General features: G+C 45.4%; 1 protein-coding gene across 1 annotated transcript in view; it reads left to right on the top strand.

Annotated features, from left to right (window-relative positions):
- The first annotated feature begins 6,687 nt into the window (after nucleotides 1–6,687).
- Nucleotides 6,688–25,186, top strand: part of CLIC1 (chloride intracellular channel 1) — a 41,652-nt gene continuing 23,153 nt past the window's right edge. Inside the window, exon 1 of the mRNA XM_056850872.1 lies at nucleotides 6,688–6,738. Coding sequence (XP_056706850.1) covers nucleotides 6,700–6,738 — 39 coding nt within the window. The 5' untranslated portion in view covers nucleotides 6,688–6,699. The remainder of the gene's footprint in view (nucleotides 6,739–25,186) is intronic.

Raw genomic sequence — 25,186 nt, 5'->3', positions numbered from 1 at the left:
TCTATGACCTTATATCCTGCTATGGTCCCTCTATGGCTCAGTGGTAGAGCATCTGCTTGGCATGCAGAAGGTCCCAGGTTCAATCCCCGGCATCTCTAGTTAAAGGGACCAGGCAAGTAGGTGATGTGATGCCGGTCTGAGTAGACAATACTGGCTAATGGACCAAGGGTCTGATTCAGTATAAGGCCGCTTCATGTGTTTATGTGTACCTGATTGTATCTGCTCATTTGGGCACATGAAGCTTGACAGTCTGTAAGTCTGGTTAGCTCAGTGCATCTTCCAGATTCAGGCAGAGAATATTTTTATTATTTTTACGCACTTCATTTGTACCCTGCTTGCCTCCACAATAGGGACCCAAAGTGGCTTACAACATTCTCCCCTTTCCCATATTATACTCACAACAGCCCTGCGAGGTAGGCTAAGCTGAGAGACAGTGACTAGCCCAAGGTCACCTAGCGAGCTTCCACAGCAGTCAGGATTTGAACGTGAGTCTCCCAGATCCTAGTCCGACATGTCTTTCCCAACCTGAGATCCTTTAACTGAAGATGCCAGGGCTTGAACTTGGGACCTTCTGCAAGCAATTCAAATGCTGCATCACTAAGCCACAGCTTCCCTGTACTTTTACCGTTGGAAACTAAAAATAACTAGAGTGGGATAGCAGTGGAGCAATTCCCCGATGACACAGTCTACAGGAATTTTTTTAAAAAGAGAAAGTTGGATCATCGTAACTTTTACCACAGAGGCATAGTAAGACCTTGAGGCAATTGCTGTTCCTCCCTTTCATTCTCAATAAAAGGTTTTATAGAATAGCTGCAGTTATCTACGTATATTAAAAAGCCTATTTCCAAATTTCCATACTATGTCACCGGTTGCAAAACTGAATGAGGATGGTGTTAAGACAGACTAGAAGAGTTGTAAAGTTAAGAGCAGTTTGAATGGATAGTACCCAACAGTTATAGGCTTGCTGGTTGCCTATATTGAGAATGTTCTGGTGATTGTGTTGATTTTATCATTTTATTTTTATTTTTTTACTGATTGTTACATGCCTGGGATTATAGCTTTGCAGAAGAAAGGCAGGCTTTATGGTGACCTCAGCAAGGGGCTTTCAAGGCAAGTGAGAAGCAGAGGTGGTTTGCCATTGCCTTCCTCTGCAGTTTTCCTTGGAGGTCTCCCTTCCCAGTACCGACCCTGCTTAGCTTCCGAGATCTGACTGGGATCGGGCTATACCATGCCGCCTTCCCTCCATGAAAAACAGGCTTAGAAATGTTTAAAATAAATAAAGGAGTAGACGGCCAGAGCTACCAAGGAAGAGATCCTGGTGTAGCTGTGCACAGGAAGGGCTACATAGCTCAGGCCACTCATTTGCTGAGTTTTGTGAGAAAATGACAGCAGATACTGGACATTATATGCAGAGAGAAATGTTCTTAATTATTCCTTCCATACTTTTCTGTTGTGCATCTCTTTAATCTTCAATCCAAACCTCCTTACATGAGGCCTCTTCACATGCTAGTTGTTAAGATGTACAACTGTCATTTTAAAAACATAAGGGGTGAACATTAAAAACAAAGGACTTGGAAAACTTGTTCCACACAGGTACATCCAGCCAGGATTAGGGCCAAACCACACTTGATGCCACAGATCTGTGTTCCAATTACCAGATACGTTAATGGAGATGCAAAAAATAGCTATGGGGTATTGTGAATTATTTCTAGCATCATGGGAGGCAGCGCTGAGAAATAGTTAAACCCCCCTGCTCGAGAAGAGGCCCTAAGATATTAACTCACTTGGAGGAAATGGCAGCTTTGGAGACCAGACTACCATAGAATCTAGGAGAAATGGAAGTCCTGGAGTGGCATCATATTTCTGCTGAGCTTCCTCCCTTCTCCAAACCCCATCCTCAAATCTCCAGGAGTTTCCCAAGCCAGAGGTAGCAAATCTAATCCTGTTTCCTCCATTCCCTGCAGCTCGATTATACATCTGGGGATTTGAGCATGGACCTAGCATCACATATGTTCTGGCCTTTAGCTGTGGCTTCTTACTGAGCGCAAATTTGTGGCAAACCTAAGTTTATCGCTGCATAGAATGAAATAGCCCAGTTGCTTCAGTGGTATTTCTTCCAAGCAAATTGGGTTAGTTTGTAGGCAGTGACCCATTTCCTTTTATCCAATAGAATATTATAAATAATATTTCATAAATAAGAAATGATGCTAGCATGAAATTGGGGACAGCTTTCCCTCCCCACTCCAGAAAAGGACTGCTACTTGTGGCGCACATACCTATTTAGGGGAGGAGCAGCCATGGTTCAATGGTAGAGCATCTGCTTTGCATGCAGAAGATCCCAGGTTCAATCCCTGTTATCTCTTTCAGGTAGAAAGTCACATAAAAGGCCTCGATCTGAGACCCTGGAAAGCTGCTGCCTGTCACAGTGGTCTGTCAAGTCGATCTAGAGAGGCCAGCCGTCTGACTCGGCATAAGGCAGTTTCATGTCATTGCCCTTTTGCCTCCAGCGGACTTAAAGAAACTACAGACTAAACACCACAAACTATTTCTTTAGATATTTATGACCCCTCTTCTTTCCCAGGCCCAAAGCAACTGAAAACATCATTCTCCGCACCCTCAAATTATTCTCACAATAGGGTTGCCAGCTCCGGGTTGGGAAATACCTGACACTATAACCCAAAAACCTCCCGTCAGTGGTGAAGAAAAACCTGGCAACCCTATCTGGGATTACAACGTGTCTCCAGGGATTTCCCAACCCGGAGCTGGCAACCCTACCTGGAGACAAGTTGTAATCCCAGGTAGGGTTGCCTGGTCCTTCTTTGCCACTGGTGGGAGGTTTTTGGGGCGGATCCTGAGGAGGGCAGGGTTTGGGGCGGGATTTCAATGCCATAGAGTCCAATTGCCAAAGCAGCCATTTTCTCCAGGCGAACTGATCTCTATCGGCTGGAGATAAGCTGTAATGGCAGATCTCCAGCTAGTACCTGGAGGTTGGCAACCCTAATCCCAGGAGATCTCTGGCCACCAACTGGTAATTGGCAACCCTGCCTATGAGGCAGGCTAGGCTACAAGATGACAACTAGCTCAAAGTCACCCAATTTTCCACAGCAGAGCGGGGATTCGAACCCGAGTCTCCCCACATCCTGTCTGACGCTACAACCACAGTACCCCAGCTGGGTTGTTATGGATTTTACATCTTGCAGCCAGGGCCGGTGCCAGTCATTTTTGCGCCCTAGGCAAGGCTAACTACTTGTACCCACCCATTGCTAACCAATTTTCAAAAACAGTTGTCTTGTAGAAAAATAAAAGCACAAAACTTTGTATAAGATATTATAATTAGCTGTGTTCCATAGCACTGCTGTGGTACTTATCTTAAAATAAATAATATAAATTGTCAGTTGCATTTTTTTCCAAGAAACGAATCTGTTTAAAACTGCACCCCTCCAGGTCTGCGCCCTAGGCACCCGCCTAGTTTGCCTAATGGTAGCACCAGCCCTGCTTGCAGCAGGTAGGAAGAAAGGGCCATTGCAACATAAGAAAAGCTCTGCCAGATCAGACCAAGGCCCTTCAAGTCCAGCAGTCTGTTCAAACAGTGGCCAACCAGGTGCCTCTAGGAAGCCACAAACAAGACGACTGCAGCAATATTATCCTGCCTGTGTTCCACAGCACCTAATATAATAGGCGTGCTCCTCTGATCCTGGAGAGAATAGGTATGCATCATGACCAGTTCAAAGGAATCTATTTTCTTCCTATCAGCTTTCTGGACAGTGAAGAAAGCTGATAGGAAGAAAATAGATTCCTTTGAAATGCTGTGTTGGAGGAGCTTTACGGTACTGTGGACTGCCAAAAAAACAAATCAGTGGGTTACAGATCAAATCAAGCCTGAACTGACCCTAGAAGCTAAAATGACTAAACTGAGGCTATCATATTTTGGTGACATTATGGTCGCCATGAGTCGGAAGTGACTTGACGGCACTTAACACACACACAACACACACATCATGACTAGTATCCATTCTAACTAGTAGCCATGAATACCCCTTTCCTCCATGAATAGGTTCACTCCCCTCTTAAAGCCCTCCAAGCTGGCAGCCATCACCACATCCTGGGGCAGGGAGTTCCACAATTTAACTATGCGTTGTGTGAAAAAATAATTCCTTTTCTCTGTTTTGAATCTGTCACCCTCTGGCTTCAGCAGATGACTCCACATTCTAGTATTAAGAGAGGGAGAAAAGCTTCTCCCTGTCCACTCTCTCCACACCGTGCATAATTTTATAGCCCTCTATCATGTCTCCCCTTGTGTGTGTTAAGTGCCGTCAAGTCGCTTCCGACTCATGGCGACCCTATGAATCAAAGTCCTGCAAAATGTCCTGTCTGTGACAGCCTTGCTCAGATCTTGCAAATTGAGGGCCGTGGCTTCCTTTATTGAGTCCATCCATCTCTTGTTGGGTCTTCCTCATTTCCTGCTGCCCTCCACTTTTCCTAGCATGACTGTCTTTTCCAGTGACTCTTGTCGTCTCATGACGTGACCAAAATACGACAGCCTCAGTTTAGTCATTTTAGTTTCTAGGGTCAGTTCAGGCTTGATTTGATCTATAACCCACTGATTTGTTTTTTTGGCAGTCCACGGAATCCGTTAACACTCTCCTCCAACACCACATTTCAAGGGAATCTATTTTCTTCCTATCAGCTTTCTTCACTGTCCAGCTTTCACACCCATACATAGTAACAGGGACTACGATGGCATGAATTAATCTAGTCTTGGTGGCCAGGGACACATCCTTATACTTCAAAATCTTTCCTAGCTCCTTCATGGCTGCCCTTCCCAGTCTTAATCTCCTTCTGATTTCTTGGCTGCAGCCTCCCTTTGGGTTGATGGCGGAGCCAAGGAATAGGAAGTCTTGAACAATTTCAATTTCCTCATTGTCAACCTTAAAGTTGACAATGTCTCCCCTTAGCTGCCTTCTTTCCAAGCTGATGGGGGGCGCATGAGCGGCAGGTGACGATCAGAAAGAAAGAGGAGTTGCTGCTGCAAAAATTGTAATAGCTAAGATTTGGAAGCAAGTAAATAAACCTTCAATTAGAGACTGGAGAAATTGTGGATGTATATGAGGATGGCCAAATTAACAGAATTCCTACACGGAAAAGATATGGAAGAATTAAAAAAAAAACATGGATGAAGGCCATCACATATTGGGATAAACTGGCAAAAATGGATATTACTAATTTAGTTAGTGAATTATAGAAATTAGCGTCGAAGGCTTTCACGGTCAGAGTTCATTGGTTCTTGTAGGTTATCCGGGCTGTGTGACCGTGGTCTTGGTATTTTCTTTCTTGCCGTTTCGCCAGCAGCTGTGGCCGGCATCTTCAGAGGAGCAACACTGAAGGAGAGACACGGTCCTTCAGTGTTACTCCTCTGAAGATGCCGGCCACAGCTGCTGGCGAAACGGCAAGAAAGAAAATACCAAGACAACGGTCACACAGCCCGGATAACCTACAAGAACCAATATAGAAATTAGTTTTACTTTTTAAGATATTATTGTTAATAGAGTAATCTTTAAACTGTTTAGACCAGTGGTTCCCAACCTTTTTTTGACCAGGGACCACTAGGACTTTTTTGTTCGATGCAGGGACCCCAAGGTTCAAAATAAAAATTCCGAGAATTTGAAAATAAACTTTAATCATAACTGTTAGTTAAACATTAAAATTAGAATAATATCTGAATATATATATTTTATAATAGAGAACTTTTAATTGAAAATATTAATTTATTATGGGTTTATAACTTTGTTTTGGGGACCTTAATTTAGTTCTCGCGGACCCCTGGGGGTCCATGGACCCCTGGTTGGGAACCAGGGGTTTAGACACTTCTCCGGAAGTCTGGTGATGGGTCACTTTTTATGGGGGGTGGAGGGTCAAAAGGGTGTTTTGAAATCTATAATTTTGTAACGTAGATCATATTAAGCAAATGACATAACGGAGACTGTTTTGTAATTTTTTTTTTGTTATTTTTCTTTTTGTTATTGTAATTGTTTGGTTTGTTTTTTGTTGAGTGATGTTATAAAAATAATATATACATAGACATACATACATACATATACACACACACACATACATACATATATATATATAGATATACACACATACATATATACATATACATATATATACACACACATATACATATATATATATACACACACACACACACACATATACACACATACATACACACACACACACACACACACACACACACACATATATATATATATATATATATACACATACACACACATATATATAGATATATAGATATAGAAAGAAAGAAAGAAAGAAAGAAAGAAAGAAAGAAAGAAAGAAAGAAAGAAAGAAAGAAAGAAAGAAAGAAAGAAAGAGGAGGACAAAAGTGGGAGGGGGGAGAGAGATGCAGCTTCCCCCCTCCCCGCCGCCCTCTTCCCCGCCCCCTGGCCCAGCTCCCATCCGCCCGTCCCGGGTGACTCAACCGGGCTCAGTTCCTGGGCGTGGAGGGAAGTTGCTTGAAGTTGGACGCGGCGACTCCGAGCTGGCAGATCCGACCTCCCTCCTCCTCCTTCCCCCCCCACCCAACACAAGCCGACCCGGACTTCGGTTGCCTTCTTGCCACCCGGAGGAGCCTTTTTTTCCCATCCCACCCCCCTCCCCACCGAGCCACCCCCCGCCATGGCCGAAGAGCAGCCGCAGGTGGAACTCTTTGTCAAGGTAAGAATTGTTGCATGCGTTGCTGGGCAGTGGATACATGCATGGTTGCATTGTTGCACGCGTTCCGGGGCGTTTCCCTTCTTTTGGCTCCAGGGTGGGATCCCCCTGGCTTTTCCCCTCTTCCCCGGGAGGAATCGAGCGACGTGGAGGGAAGGGGGGGGGGAAGCATTGCGATCCACTCTCTCTTTCTCTCCCCCTCCCCAGTTAGGGGATCCCCCCGCCCCTCCTCTGGGCTCTCCCCGCCCCCTCCCCGCTTCCTCCCTGTTGCTGAGCGAAAGCGACCGGGGGGGGGAAGAAGCCCCCGCCACGCCCTTGTTTGCCGCACATCTGCCGTCGGCTTTCCTTGACAGCAGCTGCCTGGCCGCCTGCTCCGCTGGGCATCTGGACGCGCCGCTTTCTCGCCTTCTCTGCTCATGGGGAGAAGATCCGACCTCCCTCCTCCTCTTCCTCCCCCCCCAACATAAAAAATGGGGAGGGGAGAACTGGGCATCTAGGGGGTTGCCGCATTATGTGTTCCCACCGATGTATTAAGAGTTTGAAAACGTTATAAAAAACCCTGTTCGCACTTTGGTTGGCCCCTTTAGCTGGGAAGACGTCCTCCAACCATCTTTTTAACCGTGGCATCGGGGGTTACCGCACTTTGTATTCCCAGCGATGTATTAAGAGTTTGCAAACGTTATAAAAAACCCTGTTCGCACTTTGTTTGGCCCCTTTAGCTGGGAAGACGTCCTCCAAACATTTTTTAACCATGGCATCGGGGGTTACCGCACTTTGTATTCCCAGCGATGTATTAAGAGTTTGAAAATGTTATAAACAATACTGTTGGTGCTTTGTTTGGCTCCTTTAGCTGTGAAGACGTCCTCCAACCATTTTTTAACCGTCCTCCAACCATTTATTAACCGTGGCATCGGGGGTTACTGCGCTCTGTATTCCCACCGATGTATTAAGAGTTTGAAAACGTTATAAAAAATACTGTTCACACTTTGTTTGGCCCCTTTAGCTGGGAAGATGTCCTCCAACCATTTTTTAACCGTGGCATGGGGGGTTACCGCATTTTGTATTCCCAGCGATGTATTAAGAGTTTGAAAATGTTATTAAAAAACATCGCTTTAAAAGGGTTTTTGGATACCATAGCTTATAAATGGTTGGAAGACGTCTTCGCAGCTAAAGGGGCCAAAGTGCGAACAGTATTTTTTATAACATTTCCAAACTCTTAATACATCGCTGAGAATACAAGTGCGGTAACCCTTATCCAAAAACCCTTTTAAAGCAATGTTTTTTATAACATTCCCAAACTCTTGATACATCGCTGGGAATACCTAGTGCGGTAACAGCCATAGTTTGGCCCCTTTAGGTGTGAAGACATCTTCCAACCATTTTTTAGCCATGGCATCCAAAAACCCTTTTAAGGCGATGTTTTTTATAACATTTTCATACTCTTAATACATCGCTGGGAATACATAATGCGGTAACAGCCATAGTTTCAGGCAGGGAAAAGCCCCACGCGATGCCATTTATGCACGGGAGGTTTTGCCTTGGCTTTGCCACTCTCTAGATCAGTGGTTCCCAACCTTATTTGGGCCATGCCCCACCTAAGCATCTCTAAAATCCTGATGCCCGCCCCCCACCCCCGTGACATGTAATTCTTATTATTCAAAAAGTTAACTCCTATTCACGTGGAGGAAGTCTAAAAGGCCATTAACCTGGTCTACACAAGCTTCCAAAGAACATGGCATCTATGCAAGAGAAAAATAAAAGAACGAAAGGACAGTTGAAGTAATTACTATACCATTCACTGTTAATAACTCATTCTCGAATTGCCCCCCTGTGGGGCGTGCGCCCCACCTTGGGAACCACTGCTCTAGATGGACATTTTCCCCATCCGAATCCTCAAAACTCTGCATGGGGGCTTATTGTTGAGTTTAGGGAATCTGGATGGGGGAAATGTGCATCTAGAGAATGGCAGATTCAAGGCAAAACCTCCCGTGCATAAATGGCCAAAGTTTGTGGCAAGCTGAACAAAGAAACCTGTGGCCCTCTCAAGAGCGGGGTTGCACGACAACGCGCTTATTTTAATTATTTATATTCGCATTTATAGCCCGCCCTCGTCCCTGCTCCAACCGGGCTCAGGGCGGCTTGCAACCTTTAAAATCAACCCAACCATAGTGCCTTAAAATCAGTAATTAAAACACAGCAGACATGACAATAGAACCAAATGGCACTAAAATGGTAGTAACTAAAATAGCACTAAAATGGTAGTAACTGCTGTAGACCGGACAGCAGAATCCCCCACCCCCGATAACAAGTGAGGGGAAAGGGATGGGGAGGCCAGTGCAATGAAGTTCCTGCATTGTGCAGGGGGTTGGTCTAGATGACCCTGGGGGGGTCCCTCCCAACTCTATGATTCTATGATGAATAACTTCGAATAGCTAGCGGCTGCCCTCATAGGCCTGGCGGAATACCTCTGTTTTACTGTCCCTGCTGCTGCAAAATCACTTCTCCCTATTTTTCTCAGGTTTTTTTGGGGGGAGGGAAGACGTACCTTCCACCTAAATTCTAAATCTACTAGTACTAAGGCTGTAAGCAGTCAGGTGATCTGCAGTTAGAATTAATAGGACCCCCCCCCCAGTTATTTCTGTTTATGGGGGACAGTATTGCTGCAAACTTCACTTCCCCACCCCCAAATCTCCTGTTGTGGCAATTAAAAAAAATTATCCTCTCTTAGTGCTCCCGCACCTTCCTAATTTGGGATATGGAGTAATGATAGTGGTAGATAATCAGCATGTTTTTTAAAATCCTTTATTTATAATGATGCTTCTTTCTGTTCATTATCTTTCTTCCGTGCACCTAAAGGCAGGATGTACAAGATTAAATTCCTGCGCTGAGCAGGCCTAGAGGGACTTGGCTTCGGCACCATGGCCTTCTCAACTATAACTAAACACCTCAAAGTCTCCTGCAAATGTTTTAATGCAGGATATTAACCTTTTTGTTCTTTTACTTTGGGGCAGGAACTGATTGGCGGGGAGGGGGGTGAAACCAGGCCCAGTTCTTCCCCGATCTCCAATTAGATCTCCACCCAACCCAGTTTGATAAATTCTGGAGCCCATCTTTTTTTTTTTACCTGGTGGGTGAACAAATGATAGTGTAAGAAACCTCGGAGGAGGAATGCGAAGACTCCCCTATTTTCCTAAACATCAGTTTCTCGTCTGTACATCCTCGATCATCCTTTTCCTTCCTTTGGAAAATGAATCGGTGATACTGAAGGTTAGAAAAGAGCTGGGCGAAGGGTCCTGTGTGCTTGATACAGAGCAGCGTTCCCGTCTTTTCTGTATGGGAGACAAGACGGTTCATATGGTGCTTTTGCGATGTTACCAATTTTAAAACTTAAACGGAGCGGTGGTGTTGTAAGCTTACCAGGGCTGAGGAAAGGGGCTGAACGTGACTTTCTGTCCAGATGAAAATGCCACCGATCCTGCTTCAGTGGCTAGTTCCAGTGATGCCATGCTTTGCGAAGGGTTTGTGCCATGTGTCTAGTCTGTGGATGGCTAATCTGTGGCAAAAGGGAGTGGGAGTTTGTTTTGTTCAGTCTTCACGGGGCTGGGTGTGGCATACAGTGCCAGGCTTGTCCTTCTGCCTGTTTCTCCAGCACTGTAGCTGTTGGTCTTCCTTGCTTTAATAGAGAGTCCATCTAGTATTGAACGGGTGGCTCTCAGAGGATTTAATGTAAACAATGGATCTGGGCTGTATTAACCACAGTTATACAGTTATACCAAAAAATCAGCACAAGGGCTCTGCTCTTAAACATAAGATTAATTATAAGTAATTGGTGAATATAATCTTATGTATAAAAGCAGAGCCCGTGTTTGATATAACTGCGGCTCTCAGAGGATGGCAGAAATTGGACCCGGGACTGTGTACATCTGCTGTTCCGCGGAAGCATGGCAATATACTTGAACACATGAAGCTGCCTTCTACTGAATCAGACCCTCGGTCCATCAAAGTCAATATCGTCTACTCAGACCGGCAGCGGCTCCCCAGGGTCTCAGGCGGAGGTCTTTCACGTCACCTACTTGCCTAGTCCCTTTAACTGGAGATGCCGAGGATTGAATCTGGGACCTTCTGCATGCCAAGCAGAGGCTCTGCCACTGAGCCACAGCAATAAAGGTTGGCAGCTGTTATTCTTGCCTTCCTTCATCTGCCCACATTACTTTTTTCTGCACAGGCCTTTTTGGGTCCTCTTCCTGCCTGTTGTGTGGTAGGGGGCCTTTTGCAATTGCTGTGGGGGCTCTCAAAGCAGGCGTAACCAGCAGAGGTTCGGTTGTATGGCCAAGTAGATGAGAATCTATCAGCTTTGTATATTGTAGTCATTTATAGTGTATATATTCCCACCTTTCTCCTGAGCCTCTCAGAACCTAAGGCCAGAGTATTTTTAAAGCCATTTTTCCTTAAATGCTAAGAGAAGCATAGGCAAGGCGCTGTTACCGCACTAGGTCTTCCCAGCGATGTATTAAGAGTTTGAAACTGTTATCAAAAATGCCGTTCGCGCTTTCTGTGTATTCCCACCGATGTATTAAGAGTTTGAAACTGTTATCAAAAATACCGTTCGCGCTTTCTGTGCAATCCCACCGATGTATTAAGAGTTTGAAACTGTTATCAAAAATACCGTTCGCGCTTTAGGGGCCCCTTTTGCTGTGAAGACGTCTTCCAACCTTTTTTAGCCGTGGCATCCAAAAACCCTTTTAAAGCGATGTTTGTTTGTTTTTAAAGCATTTCCAAACTCTTGATACATTGCTGGGAATACCTAGTGTGGTAACAGCCAGTGAGTAACCGATGTGTTCCCCCTCTTAATAGCCTTGCCTTGTGGGTACTGCTGACTCGGCTGCGTTTCCATCCTAAGATTTCAACATACATATATATATATATATTTGCCAACTGTTGTTGCTATTAATGTTTTCCCAATGTAACGCCCCTCCTATTGCAGGGCACCATTCTGGGGAGGGAAGGAGATGCCTCCTCTCCTCAGTGTGCAAGACCACATTGAACCGTTATTTAGGAGGATCATTTAATTATTGGTTTTATACCCCGCCCTCGCTCCCCGGCCAAAGGCCAGGCTCGTGGCGACCTTCAATGACCAATCGATACAAAATACAATGCACTAAAATCACTATAAAATACTAATGCAAAATGGATAAAGTATCTATATCGGGGTCCGCAGTGACACTTTTTCTTGGTGCCCACCAACTGTGTCTTAGAAACTGGGTGGGGCTTTTGCCCAGCAGGGCTTCTGATTTCCCCCGGACTGGCTGCGCAGGTTAAAACGATATTGTTTGTGGCTGCGCCCGCTACACTGTGCCCAAATTCCCAAGGCGCCCACAGGCCGAAAAAAGGTCAGGGGCATGTTGGTCGCACACCCTGTACAGCCAATTACTCTAAAATAATTAAATGAGCCTGGGTACAAGGCTACGCCGGCATCATGTGAGCTGGTACGGGTAGATCCTGGACGAGGACTGACGATCTCTACTCTGCCGTGAAGTTCATTGGGTGCCACCTTGGACCAGCTGCCTCTCTTAGCTAATCTACCTCGCAGGGTGGCTGTGAATTTAAAATCAGGAGGGGAGGGACTATCTTGCATCTCTGGTGCCTTGATGGGATATCTACTGTTATTCAGCTGTGTCTCAGGATGCTTCCTTTGTCTATAAAGTATGACTTATAATGAGTGTCAGATCTTTGGCTCAGCATCGTCTGAACCAATGTGGGGCAGTGGATAGAGTGGCAGACTAGGGGCGAAAACGCAGGGTCGCTTTATCCTCCTTTAATCCCTGTTTTAGCCGGGATCGAACGCACATTAGGCGAAACGCATGCGTTCGATCCAGGCTGAAACAGGAATTAAAGGAGGATAAAGCGACCATGCGTTTTCTCCCTAGGACTCTGGGAGTCCGGGGGTTTGAATCCTCACTTCTACCACGGAAGCTAGCTGGGTGACCTTAGGCCCCTCAAACGGTCTGGCTGGTCTACCTCACAGGGTTGTTTTTGTTGTGTGAGAATGCAGGGGTGGTGGTGATCTGAGCCTCTTTGAGACCCAAGTGGGGAGAAAAGTGAGATATAGATAAACGCGTCGTCTAGCCCAGGAGTGTCAAACGTACAGCCCGCCGGCCGGATCCGACCCCTTGAGAGCTCTTATCCAGCCCTGGCGAGGCATGGCCCGGCCTGACCAAGGGCGAAAATGCATGGTCACTTTATCCTCCTTTAATTCCTGTTTCAGCCAGGATTCAGCCAGGATTGAACGCATGCGTTTCACTTAATGTGCATTCGATCCTGGCTAAAACAGGGATTAAAGGAGGATAAAGCGACCCGGCGTTTTTGCCCTTGACATTTATGTCATAATCCGGCCCTCGGAACGAATGAGTTTGACACCCCTGGTCTAGCCTGATGGGCTAGTTCTCTAGGATCTCAGCAGAGATTTCTCCTGGCCTTTCTCCTAGGAACTTTATTTATCTTAAAATGCCCGGGACTTAACCGTGTGTCTTTCTGCAACGCAAAGCCTATACTTTGCTCCTGATCAGTGCTCTGTCCCATTAATGCTTTCTTTACCCCTATGCTGTTTCCCTCATCCTTCACTTTCCTTTCCTCCTCTGGCAACCCATCCACCTGTGAGCATTAGCTGCACATTAACCTTCCCCCCCTCCAACCACATGAGTATCTTCCCAGAAGGAAGAGTTAAGGCGAGGAGTCGGAGTTAATAAGTACCTTTGCGGTTTCAGTTTTAGCAAGGAAGACGGTGTGGGAGAGTTGTGTTTGGGGGTTGGGGTTGGGATCTCTTCTGTCCGAGGCACACAATTGTGTTTCCCGTAATTGGGCTTTAGCAAGTATGAACGATCTCTGGACAAACACTTTTAGTGTCCTGATGCAAGCGCTCTCTTGGTTCATGCTGTTGGTGTGAACGCTGATTGAAAACTCTGGCCGGATGGGAGTCTGTCTCTTTGACCGTCTCAAGTGGACCCAGGGAATAGTTAACCTTCTGCGGTTGTTATAGTGTTAACTGAGGTTTCAGAGTGACGGAAACGGCTTAGGAATTTCAGGTGCTTCTGAGCTTTTTTTTAATTTTTATTGTTTTTTTAATAATTAAAAAAAGAGAAAAAGTATAATAAGCTTAAATCGAAACATAAAAAAGTCAACATACAAAATACAAAATTGCAAAAAAGAGCACTTCTAAAGCCATCATAATTACAATTGTATAATATAAAATTGCAAAATACAGGGCTCCATTACCCCCCCCCCCCAAACAGTGTTCCCACCACCTCTGGACTTCCGGAGAAGTGCTTTGACAATGTTTAAAATTACTATTATTATCTCCACGTATTAAAAAAAGACATTAATCTATAATTCATTAACGATACTTGTAAAATTCATCTTCGCCAATTTATCCCAATATGCGGCGGCCCTGGACCATGTTTTTTTAAACTGTTCCATGTCTTTACCATGTAACAAATCTGTAAGTTTGGCCATCCGCATATACATCCATAATTTCTCTCTCCAGTCTTTTTTTTTTTTTTTTATGGAGGAGCAGGATAGAAATCACACCCATTTTATTGGTTTACACAACTGAACTTTTTTCGATGGCGCGCAGCAGGATAGAAACCATTTTATTGGTTTACACAAGTCCTCTCACACCTATCTGTTAAAGCGAGCCCTTGGGATGGCTCACGAGGTTTAATACCAAACGAAAATACAAAGGCGGCATGAAACCCAGAACAAAATAAAATCTGAAATAGCAGCAATAAAACATAAAGTAGAAAGTAAAAACCGTCCACCTTGGAGGCTGCGACTGGGCCCTGTTCCAGCCTTCCTCTCCACTTGCTTCTTGGAAATCTGCTTCCCCCCACTTCACACAACGCATAGTTAAACTGTGGAACTCCCTGCCGCAGGATGTGGTGATGGCTGCCAACTTGGAAGGCTTTAAGAGGGGAGTGGACATGTTCATGGAGGAGAAGGGTATTCACGGCTACTAGTCAAAATGGATACCAGTCAGGTTGCATACCTGTTCTCTCCAGGATCAGAGGAACATGCCTAAAATATTAGGTGCTGTGGAACACAGGCAGGATGGTGCTGCTGCAGTTGTCTTGTTTGTGGGCTTCCTAGAAGCACCTGTGAACAGACTGCTGGACTTGATGGGCCTTGATCTGATCCAGCATGGCTGTTCTTATGCTCTTATGTTCTTTGGTTTTTGTTTGGCCTTTGAGTATTCCTTCTCACGCTCCCTGGTGGAGCCTCCACGTTCAGAAGCAGTATACCTCTGGATAGCAGGTACCGAAGACAAATAGGGGAAGAGACAGGCTGCCTTCACACCTTGGCTCTGATCTTTCCAAAAGCATCTGATTGACTTTTGTTGGGAAAGAGATCTTTTGATCCAGCAAGACTCTTTATAACTGTACTTTATGCTGCTGCAACCTCCCTTTATAGCAGGGGTGGGGAACGTCAGGCCCGGGGGCCATTTAAGGCCCGTGGAATCATTTGGTCTGGCCCTTCGTGGGTCCTGGCAGATCTCTAGCTCAGAAGGATCTAAGACTGGTGATCCGCCTCCTCCCACAGACAGGAATAGCCTCTATTCAAGGCGGATGTGAGTTTGTTTTGCTGAGAAAAGGAACCTTCTTTCCCCCTTGGAGAAGAGTCATTAGCTATGGAGCTGTTATGACCGCCCAAGCAACTGTATTAACCCTTTCCCACCTGGGAAAGAAATCTTTCCCTCTGTATTACAAGAGGGCTGGGGGCGGAAGTGGTGACAATGGAGGGGTTAAAGGGGGCAGGGCCAGAATGCATGGCCTGCGAATGATGTTATAAATATCCAAATGGCCCTTGGCAGAAAAAAGGTTCCCCACCCCTGTTTTATAGGCAGTAGATTCTTTGAATACCTTCTCCAGGACATACGATGGGTGTACACATCCAGGCAGAATCATCGCTTAGTTTCCATATAATGATGTGATCCTGAGTAAAATTTAGTGTGCGATTGTGCAGTTTAGGACTTGTATTTAAAGAGTCTAGTCTCTAGTGGGAAGAAAGAGATTCGGGATTATATCACTGGGTACAAATATAGCTCTGGAAATCTTCACAAATTCCTAGAGGCAGTAGTTCAGCTCTTGGGGTGGAAAGTACCAATTGAAAAAATAATACGCAGCTCTTTTTTGGTTGTTTTTTAAGGAAGAGGAAGTTCCTGTTTACCCATATTGCCGGGTTACTTGGACTTCATCAGCATGAGATGCTAAGTGGCTTGAGGTTTTTTGTTTTTGTTTTTTTGTAATAAAGGTACTGTAGGATTTGAATGCCATTCAAATAAGAATTTGAAAAAATTCCCAAGAGATAAGATAATTCAGTAACAGGAACATCAGATATTTAACTAGCCTATGCCCTCAGAAGGAGCCCCGCTGCGCAGAGTGGTAAGCTGCAGTACTGCAGTCCAAGCTCTGCTCACGATCTGAGTTCGATCCCGACGGGAGTCAGTTTCAGGTAGCCGCTCAGGGTTGACTCAGCCTTCCATCCTTCCGAGGTCGGTAAAATGAGGACCCAGCTTGCTGGGGGTAAAGGGAAGATGATCGGGGAAGGCACCGGCAAACCACCCCGCAAGCAAAGTCTGCCTAGGAAACGTCGGGATGTGACGTCACCCCATGGGTCAGGAATGACCTGGTGCTTGCACAGGGGACCTTTACCTTTATGCCCTCAGAGCACAGATATTTAAAATTTATGTTCATTTTGGTGAAAATTATAAGGCTTAAGTCCCGCTCCCTGTGTCCTGTCAACCCGTTCCAGGGAGTGGCGGAGATACTGGGATACGGGTTTAGGGCGGGTAGCAACAATTTAGCAATAATAATATAATAAAACCATAACAGCCTCCAGTAGAATTTAAAAACAACATAATTTATTCATTTATTCACTTTCCTCTCCAGTGGGGACCCAAAGCAGCTTACAAAATTGTTCTTCCCTTTTATCCTCACAACAACCCTGCGAGGTCATTTAGGCTGAGATGGTGTGCAGGCCCAAGGTCACCCAGTGGACTCCATGGAAGAGCAGGGATTCAACCCGGGGTTTCCCAGATCCTAGTACACCACTATGCCGGGGACATGCCAGGAAACCTCTCTCAGGACCTAAGGGCAAAAGGAGGATATATTAAAAGATTTGATTTACGGTCGCTTGAAGATTCTTTAAAAGTGTTGATTTTAACCTTGCCCAACCTGAAGTTTTACAACAAGTAAACATCTCCAGAACCTCATAACAACCTGTAAAGGTAGGTCTGTATAATTATTTGCATTCCACAAAGGGAAGAGCTGAGGCTTGACAGACAATTGACCTGGAAGCCGTCCATAGAGACAGCGGCTGAGCTAGACACACATTTTCATGCGTTGCGTTTCCATTTTAAAAATAGACGGATGAAAATATACGGAAAAGGATTTGGAGCAACATATTGCTGGGTTTTTAAAGGGGGAATGCATGAGTTTTTTAAAAGAAGGAGGGGGAAGAAGAGGGAGAAGGAAGATGGGAGAGTTGGTTTTGATATGCCGAGTTTCTCTACCTTTTAAGGAGATTCAGACCTGCTTAAAACCTCCTGCCCTTCCTCTCCCCACTCCAGACACCTTGTGCATAATTGTTTTAAACGGCTCAGTGGTAGAGTATCTGCTCTGCATGCAGGTTCAATCCCTGGCATCTCCAGTTAAAGAGACTGGGCAAGTAGGTGATGTGAAAGACCCCTGCCTGAGACCCTGGAGAGCTGCTGCCAGTCTGAGTAGACAATGCTGACTTTGATGGACTTTGATGGACCAAGGGTCTGATTCAGTAGAAGGCAGCTTCATGTGTTCATGTGAGTTCATAAACCTTCAGTTTGCAAGACCTGAGCAGTGACAGGACATTTTGGAGGTCATGAATTCACAGGGTCACCCATAACACACAACATAAGCATTCTAGACCTACCAACAGCCATTGGGCATGGTAGCTAAATGGAACTTCCATGGACAAAGGCAACATACCTCCGAATACCAGATATGGGGGACAGCCAGCAAAAGAGATGTTTTTTCAGCTTCCGGAAGCATGTCTAACCATGACTGGGAACAGAATGTTGGACCAGATGGAACGTGGCTTGATCCACCAAGGCAATTACTAGCCTTAATAACTAGTGTTTGGGCACATTATGAGAAGACAAGAGTCACTGGAAAAGACAATCATGCTAGGAAAAGTTGAAGGCAGCAGGAAAAGAGGAAGACCCAACAAGAGATGGATTGACTCTCTAAAGCAGTGGCTCCCAACCTTTTTTTGACCAGGGACCACTAGGACTTTTTTGTTCGGTGCAGGGACCCCAAGGTTCAAAATAAAAATTCCGAGAATTTGGAAATAAACTTTAATCATAACTGTTAGTTAAACATTAAACTTAGAATAATATTTGAATATATATTTTTATAATAGAGAACTTTTAATTGAAAATATTAATTTATTATGGGTTTATTACTTTGTTTCGCGGACCTTAATTTAGTTCTCGCGGACCCCTGGGGGTCCACGGACCCCCGGTTGGGAACCAGTGCTCTAAAGGAAGCCACAGCCCTCAGTTTGCAAGACCTGAGCAAGGCTGTTAAGGATAGGACACTTTGGAGGACATAGGGTCGCCAGGAGTCGGAAGCGACTTGACGGCATTGCCACAATAGTTGTGTGTGTGTGTGTTGTGTGTATGCTTTTCCGCCTCTTGGATATCTGCACCGGAGTACAAAGTATCTCTCGAGGAGAGAGGCCTTCGGATCTTTCTGTGTAGCCCCTACAGCGGCTCAGGATCCGCCCCTGCGGGAGCTCTGCCAGTTGTCCAGTGTGCAAAGATGCCAGGAAGCTGAATCAGGAGCACAGAAGCAGAAGTGTTCATACCCATCTGTGCCAGCATGAGAGAAGCTATGGGAACCACATCAGTAATGATATACAAAAGGGGGGGCATGTCTATGAATGCAGCAGAGCCAAATGTGACACGGCTTCTTGATCCTGTCATGGCCTTTTCTCCCTCCCTGCCAATGGGGTGCCGGTCAGGGGAGAAAGAACCATGGAATTTGCCTCGCCTGTGCGTTTCACACACACCACCCCTCGTGGTACCGCAGGGAAGAAGAAGAAGTTGGTTTTTATATGCTGACTTTGCCTACCACTTAAGGAGTAATCAAAACGGCTTACAGTTCCCTTCCCTTCCCCTCCCCGCAACAGACAACTTGTGAGGTAGGTGGGGCTGAGAGAGCTCTAAGAGAGCTGTGACTAGCCCAAGGTCACCCGGCTGGCTTCATGCCAAGGAGCGGGGAAACCAACCCGGTTCTCCAGATCAGAGTCCACCACTCCAAACCACTGCTCTTAACCACTACACCATTCTGACTCTCACATCCTTTCGAGTGTTTCATACCCTACAACATTTCATAGGGGAAAATAGGAATTCACCTGTATATTTATAATAACTATACCTGAAGGTCCGCCTACTCCCATCCAAACCTTCCTGACCGCTGAGTCCATCTTCCAAGGCCCTTCTTGCTTTGGGCACCCCTATCGTCTGAGAGTAGGTGGATGGCAGCCCCAGACAGGGCCTTCTTGGCCACGGCCCCAAAGTTATGAAACTCTTTCCCCAGCAATATTCATCTGTCCCCTTTTGTCGCTGTCTTCTGCTGGTGAATGAAGATTTTGTGTGTTCTTGCATAGGTATATTAGTTTTAGTTTTCAAGTTAGGTTGTTATAATGTTTAGTTTTTAACTTTCAGCTGCCTTGGTTGGGCAGAAAGGTAGCATGCACATTTTTTTAAAAAATAAAGCACATTCTCAGTTTGCTTGAGTAGTGCCCTGCTGCCCTATTATACAATGCTGAAGGGCTTCCTGTATTAATAATAATGCATTATTGCCATGATAATAATTAATAATAATGTATTATTATTATTAATAATAATAATATTAATTAATAATGTATTAATAATAATGTATTATTAATACTGTATTAATTGACTCTACAGTCGTCTGTCCTTCACTGGCTTTTAAAGTAAACTAACTTTTTTCTTGATTTTTTAAGCCTATATAATATATTTATTCTCACACCATGAGCCTGTTGTAAATGCAATTCAGTATTATTTATTATATTTTTTATCTTGCACATTCTTCAAGGAGCCCAGGGTTCTCCCTTCCCCATTTTCTCATGATTAAAACAATTTTGTGACTTAGGTTTGCCCCATGAGGAGAAAATGGGGACGGAAGAACCACGTACACTATCCTTGGTTCCTTGGATGAAAGATGAGATGAAAAACCAGCGTTGTGTAGAGGTTAGAGTGCCGGATTGGGAAACTCAAGGTTTGAATCCTCTCTCTGCTTGCTCTGTGACCCTTGGGCCAGTCACACATTCTCAGCCTAACCTACCTCAGAGGGTTGTTGTGAGGACAAAATGGAGGAGAGGACAAAATGGAGGAGGGAGAACAAGTTAAGCCACTTTGGGTCTCCGTTGGGGAGAAAGGCGGGGGTATAAATGAAGTTAAGTAAATGTACTTGAAAGAGAGATGGTTGTCTTGTGCTGTCTGAATTCATACAGCATCCCTTACAGGGTGATACTAAGAGACCGAAGGAGCTCTCTCACAATATCCCACCTGAGGCTGGAAGGCGTATCTCCATCTTAAGGAGCTATCTTCCAAATTAAGTGGCTTTTCCTTGATAAGGAAGTGCTATTTAAATTGGAGGAAGGCTCCTTAGGCAGAGGAACATTTCAAACTTTGCTCTGCGAAGAGATAGAGTACATATCATTGTCTTATCCTGTAGGCAAGATCTGAAGTCTGACATCTAAAAAGCACTTTACGCACCCCAGCCCTGTCAGGAAACTCATATGACTTAAAGACCTCAGCAGAGTTCCCTCGACAGATGGATGTTCTGTTGCAAACAGGGTTTTCGGTTATAACTAAATTGCTTGCCTGCTCTCATCCTTCTTCTTTTTTTATAAATATTTTTATTAGTTTTCAGTATTAAATAAGGATACAGGGAAAAGGGAAAGGGAAAGGGAAGAACATCGGTTAAACAATATATAACATTTTTTAAAAATGCATAGTTCTACCCCCTTATAAGGTTCAATATTACCGTCATTTATTAACGTAATACATTTGATCGTCAACTTTCTCATCCTTCTTACGGGACAGGCGAAACAGAGACAAAATGCCTTCTGGAAATGTCTCAGGTGGAGCCGTTCTTCTGGCAGTCAGGTTGTGACTAAAAAAAGAGAGAGAAAGCAAAAAGAGCCCCAACGTAAGGGATGAATATCGTCACGGGTGACTGGAAGCCGTTTTTATTTGCCGCAGGCCAGAGGTTCCCAAACCTTTTGAGTCATGGAGCACTTTTCAGGAGGGAAATTTGTCACGGAGCCCTAATTTTCACCTAGCACCTATATACTAAACTGAACTACAGTAGTACGGTATTTTTCTTTCCAATGTCTTCGTGGAGCACTAGGAGATGTTTCGCGGAACACCAAGCGCTCCGTGGAGCACAGTTTGGAAACCTCTTCCATAGGCAAAGAAGGCTTCAGTGGAAACAGCTGCTGGGGAAAGGAGTGTGAAAATAAAGCAGGTCAACATCTGTATTTAATGAAGGCATACATTGAGCAAATATTGTTTTTTTACTGATATATGGAAAGATAAGCTTTATGAAATGCCGAATAAGTTAAATTGTATTAGTTTTTAAATATATATATATATATATGTATATATATGTGTATATATATATATATATGTATATATATGTGTATATATATATGTGTGTGTGTATATATATATATAAATAAAGAAAATAAAGCAGGTCAGCGCGTCATCCGGAGGGGTACCCACAGACACAGAGTACTGTTCCGCAGAATCGCACTGCGTCGCTTTTGTGATGTGATCTTGATTTGTGCTGCTGTCTTCGCTGATAACTGCTCCTTTATTGCTTTGCATTACGTCATTTTTTTTTTTAAATGGGGGAAGGTAGAACCCGTTTCAGGCAGATTCTGGAGAGGCAGAACATGCTCTCTGCATTATAGAGAGGGGAAAGGAAGGGAGACACACACACACACAGAGCGTATTAAGAAATTTCATAAGCAGGTGATTTGTGCAGGCCTGGGATGGGATTGGACTGGTCTGCCGTAGCTGCCATGGCTCAGTGGCCTCAGGTTGCTCACGCTCTCTCGGCCTCGCCCGCCTCATAGGGCTGTTGTGAGGATAAAATGGAAGGAAGGGAGAACGATACTGTAAGCTGCATTGGGTCCCCGCTGGGGAGGAAAGCAGGGCATAAATAAGAAACTGCATCACATGCTTGTCTTCTGACATGTTTGTCTTTGCCTCTTTCCCCTTCCTCAATTCATACCGAAACTGAAAGAGAAGAGCTCGGCTGATTCTTATCACTTGATGGGCTGGAATTTAGGTCTGTCAACTGAATGCAGTTACCTGTCTGGCTTTTTATTTCTTTTCTTTCCATTTTGAAATTCTGCCCAGCCTTTCCGGTCGCTCAGAGCGATTTACAATACAATCAGGTTTGCATATGGTTGCCAGGCAGGGCTAATGTCACTTCCAGTCATACGAGGGGTGTGTGACATCAATGCATCAGGACACCGTCGTGTTCCTCCCTGTTTGCCTCCATTTTGCTGAGTGATGGCGGGGAAACACCCACTGGGTGTGGGGGATGCCCTGCCCCCATTGCGGGGCTGGCAACCCTAGGTTTGCCCAGCAGACGGTCCAGTCCACTTGGACAGTATTTCTCAAATTGGGGTGTGCGGGAGACTTTGCAGGTCGCTTGTAAGGAGGGAGGGCAAGTCCTTCTCCTGCCATGCCAAAATGGAGCCCTTGCAGTTTTCTAGGAAGGGGGGCATGGACTCTCCACCAAAGGGGAAGGGCAGAATCAACTGCCCCATCTTTTGCAGGCGAGCTGTTGCACTGTTGCTGTTGCCAGCAATCACCTAGTTTCCAGATGATCTGTGAGCACTAGCAAGAAGATGTGCTGACTGACTGTTGGCATCCCGTAGCTCCACCTTACCTAAGAACGATAACTGGGTGAGTGAGGCATAGACCTAATTCAGGCATCATACTTATCTCTGGTATAAAATTGGTTTCACTCTCATTTCCAGTGCGAAGGGTTTTGGCGTAGAGACAGAGAGATGCTGCTACACGTACAAGAAAATCCAATGGCAGTTTTCAGTTGAATACCACAGGTTTAGGTATGGTTCGATGATGGTCTTTTTCTGTTTCGCTGGGCAGCTCTGGACATTTTTCCAGGCCTTTTCACACTCCTGTACATCTAGTTTCTGTTGAAATGCTATTAACTAAATAAGGAAGTTTCTCGCTGCCTCTGATGCAAAGTCCCTTCAAATCAAGTGACAGAGATTAATTAAAACTTGGGTTAGGCACTTTTGAGTTGTGGCCCTGTGGTATCAGCTACACTCTTACATTGAGTCTTGTACAGACAATAGAAGCATTTCCCCCCACTAAACTTCTTTTTAAAGCCTAGCTGATAAGGGTCTCACTGTGTTGTTCTTAGGACATGAGAAAAAGAAGTTGGTTTTTATATGCCAACTTTCTCTACCACTTAAGGAAGAATCAAACCGGCTTACAATCACCTTCCCTTCCCCTCCCTACAACAGACACCCTGTGAGGTAGGTGGGGCTGAGAGAGTGTGACTAGCCCAAGGCCACCCAGCTGGTTTCATGTGTAGGAGTGAGGAAACAAATCCAGTTCACCAGATTAGCGTCCGCCGCTCATGTGGAGGAGTGGGGAATCAAACCTGGTTCTCCAGATCAGAGTCCACCGTTCCAAACCATCGCTCTTAACCACTACACCATGGGAGCAACCACACTGCTTGGAGGAATTGCTGACCGAAGCTGGTGTGCAGGCTCATATATGGAGAGGCAGCTCTTTGGATATTTAGCTCCCAGATAGGATTGCCAGCCAGCCCCTGGCACCCAGTGGGAAAATGGGGGCATTGGGACGGGGGGCATGTGGCAGGGATGAACCTGCGACACTGATGAGATGCTTTAGGATTCACCCCAAACTCCATGGTTTTGCCATAATCCTAGAACGTCAGCCCAGCTCGATTATCTCACTTCCAAGTTTGCCCTGGAAGGGGTGTCCCTGCAACTGATTCCCCCCACCATTTATTCCCCAGTAGTCCTAGGCAGCAGCAGCGGAGTAAAGGGCTGCCGGAGTGGGAAGTCTCCCACTATAGTGAGAAACTTGGCAGCCCTACTCCCAGGGCGTGAAGGAGTTTAAAGCTGAGTACAGGTACGCTGAATTGCGTCTGGAAGCAAACTGACATCCCATGAAGCTGTTTTAATAGAGGCATAATCTGAACATGATAGCTGGTCCCAGTCATCAGATGAGCCCACCGTATTCTGAATGAATTAACACTTCCACATTATCTTCAGGGGCAGCCTCATGTCAAGTACACCACAGTGATATATTCTAGAGACCGCAGAAACATAGATTTGTGTGGGAAAGCCGTCCAAGTCTTGTAGGTAAGACCGTTTCCGAAAAAGAGGGAAGAAAGCATCCCTAGCATCAATCTTAAGTTATTTTCTTGTAAACAATGCCCGTGTCCAGACTCATTTACACAATTATCAGTTAAAACAACAAGAAGAGTGGATTGCAAAGCAATTGTGAATATGCCTCAAGAAGAGGACGTGTCTGTGAAATAGTTTGAATCTGTTTCAGATTTCTTCCCCGTCTTCGTGCTTTGGAGACAGACCTCGGGGAAAAGTAGCCTAAAGTTTGGTGCGGACAGCACCAAGCAGGCTGTGGTTGCTAGAATACATCATTTACTTTTAAGTGCCAGGAAGTGAGAAACAGCACAGCTGTGGTTGCTAAAGCCGGTCCTCCCTTTTGGCCTCTGAGGCGTTCTCACCTTATTGTGCTTTCAGACCACAGAAGGATTATTATTTCCTCAGGAGGGATTCCCTTCTCAGGTTGGTAGGAAGTATTTAAAAAGCTGCTTCGGTAAATGTTCTTAAAATACTGCGCGCAGAACGTGGGGTTCTCTTGTGCTCCTCTCTGTTCCTGCAGCCCCTTCTGATGCCCGGAAAGATAATGACCAAGATCTGTGTGTGTGTGTGTGTGTGTGTGTGTGTGTGTGACCTGCATGGGAGAATAGCCGTGCTGGTTAGGGGGCTGGAGAGAGAAAGGACCAGGGGTTGAGATCACTCCTCCTCCCTCTTCTGCAAGCCTCGCTCCTTTGAGGAAAAGTGTGGGTGTCATTCCCTTGTCCCTCTCTCCATGTTCCTGGCACACCAGCCCACATGGTTTGTTCCGCCACACAGATCCGGCGACCCCAGGAATGATCTTTCTGCGGGGGGGGGGGGGGAGGTCGGAAGGGGCTGCAGGAACGGTGAGTGGCACGGCACCGAAGGTTGAATCCACGCCACTTCCTGTTTTGCTGCGTGCCGTTTATGTTGACTCAAGCAAGGCTCAGCC

The sequence above is a fragment of the Euleptes europaea genome, chromosome 1 (assembly GCF_029931775.1).
Source record: "Euleptes europaea isolate rEulEur1 chromosome 1, rEulEur1.hap1, whole genome shotgun sequence".
In the NCBI taxonomy this organism is placed as follows: domain Eukaryota; kingdom Metazoa; phylum Chordata; class Lepidosauria; order Squamata; family Sphaerodactylidae; genus Euleptes; species Euleptes europaea.
The sequence above is the reverse complement of the archived record's forward strand: the minus strand, read 5'-3'. Positions and strand labels throughout refer to the sequence as shown.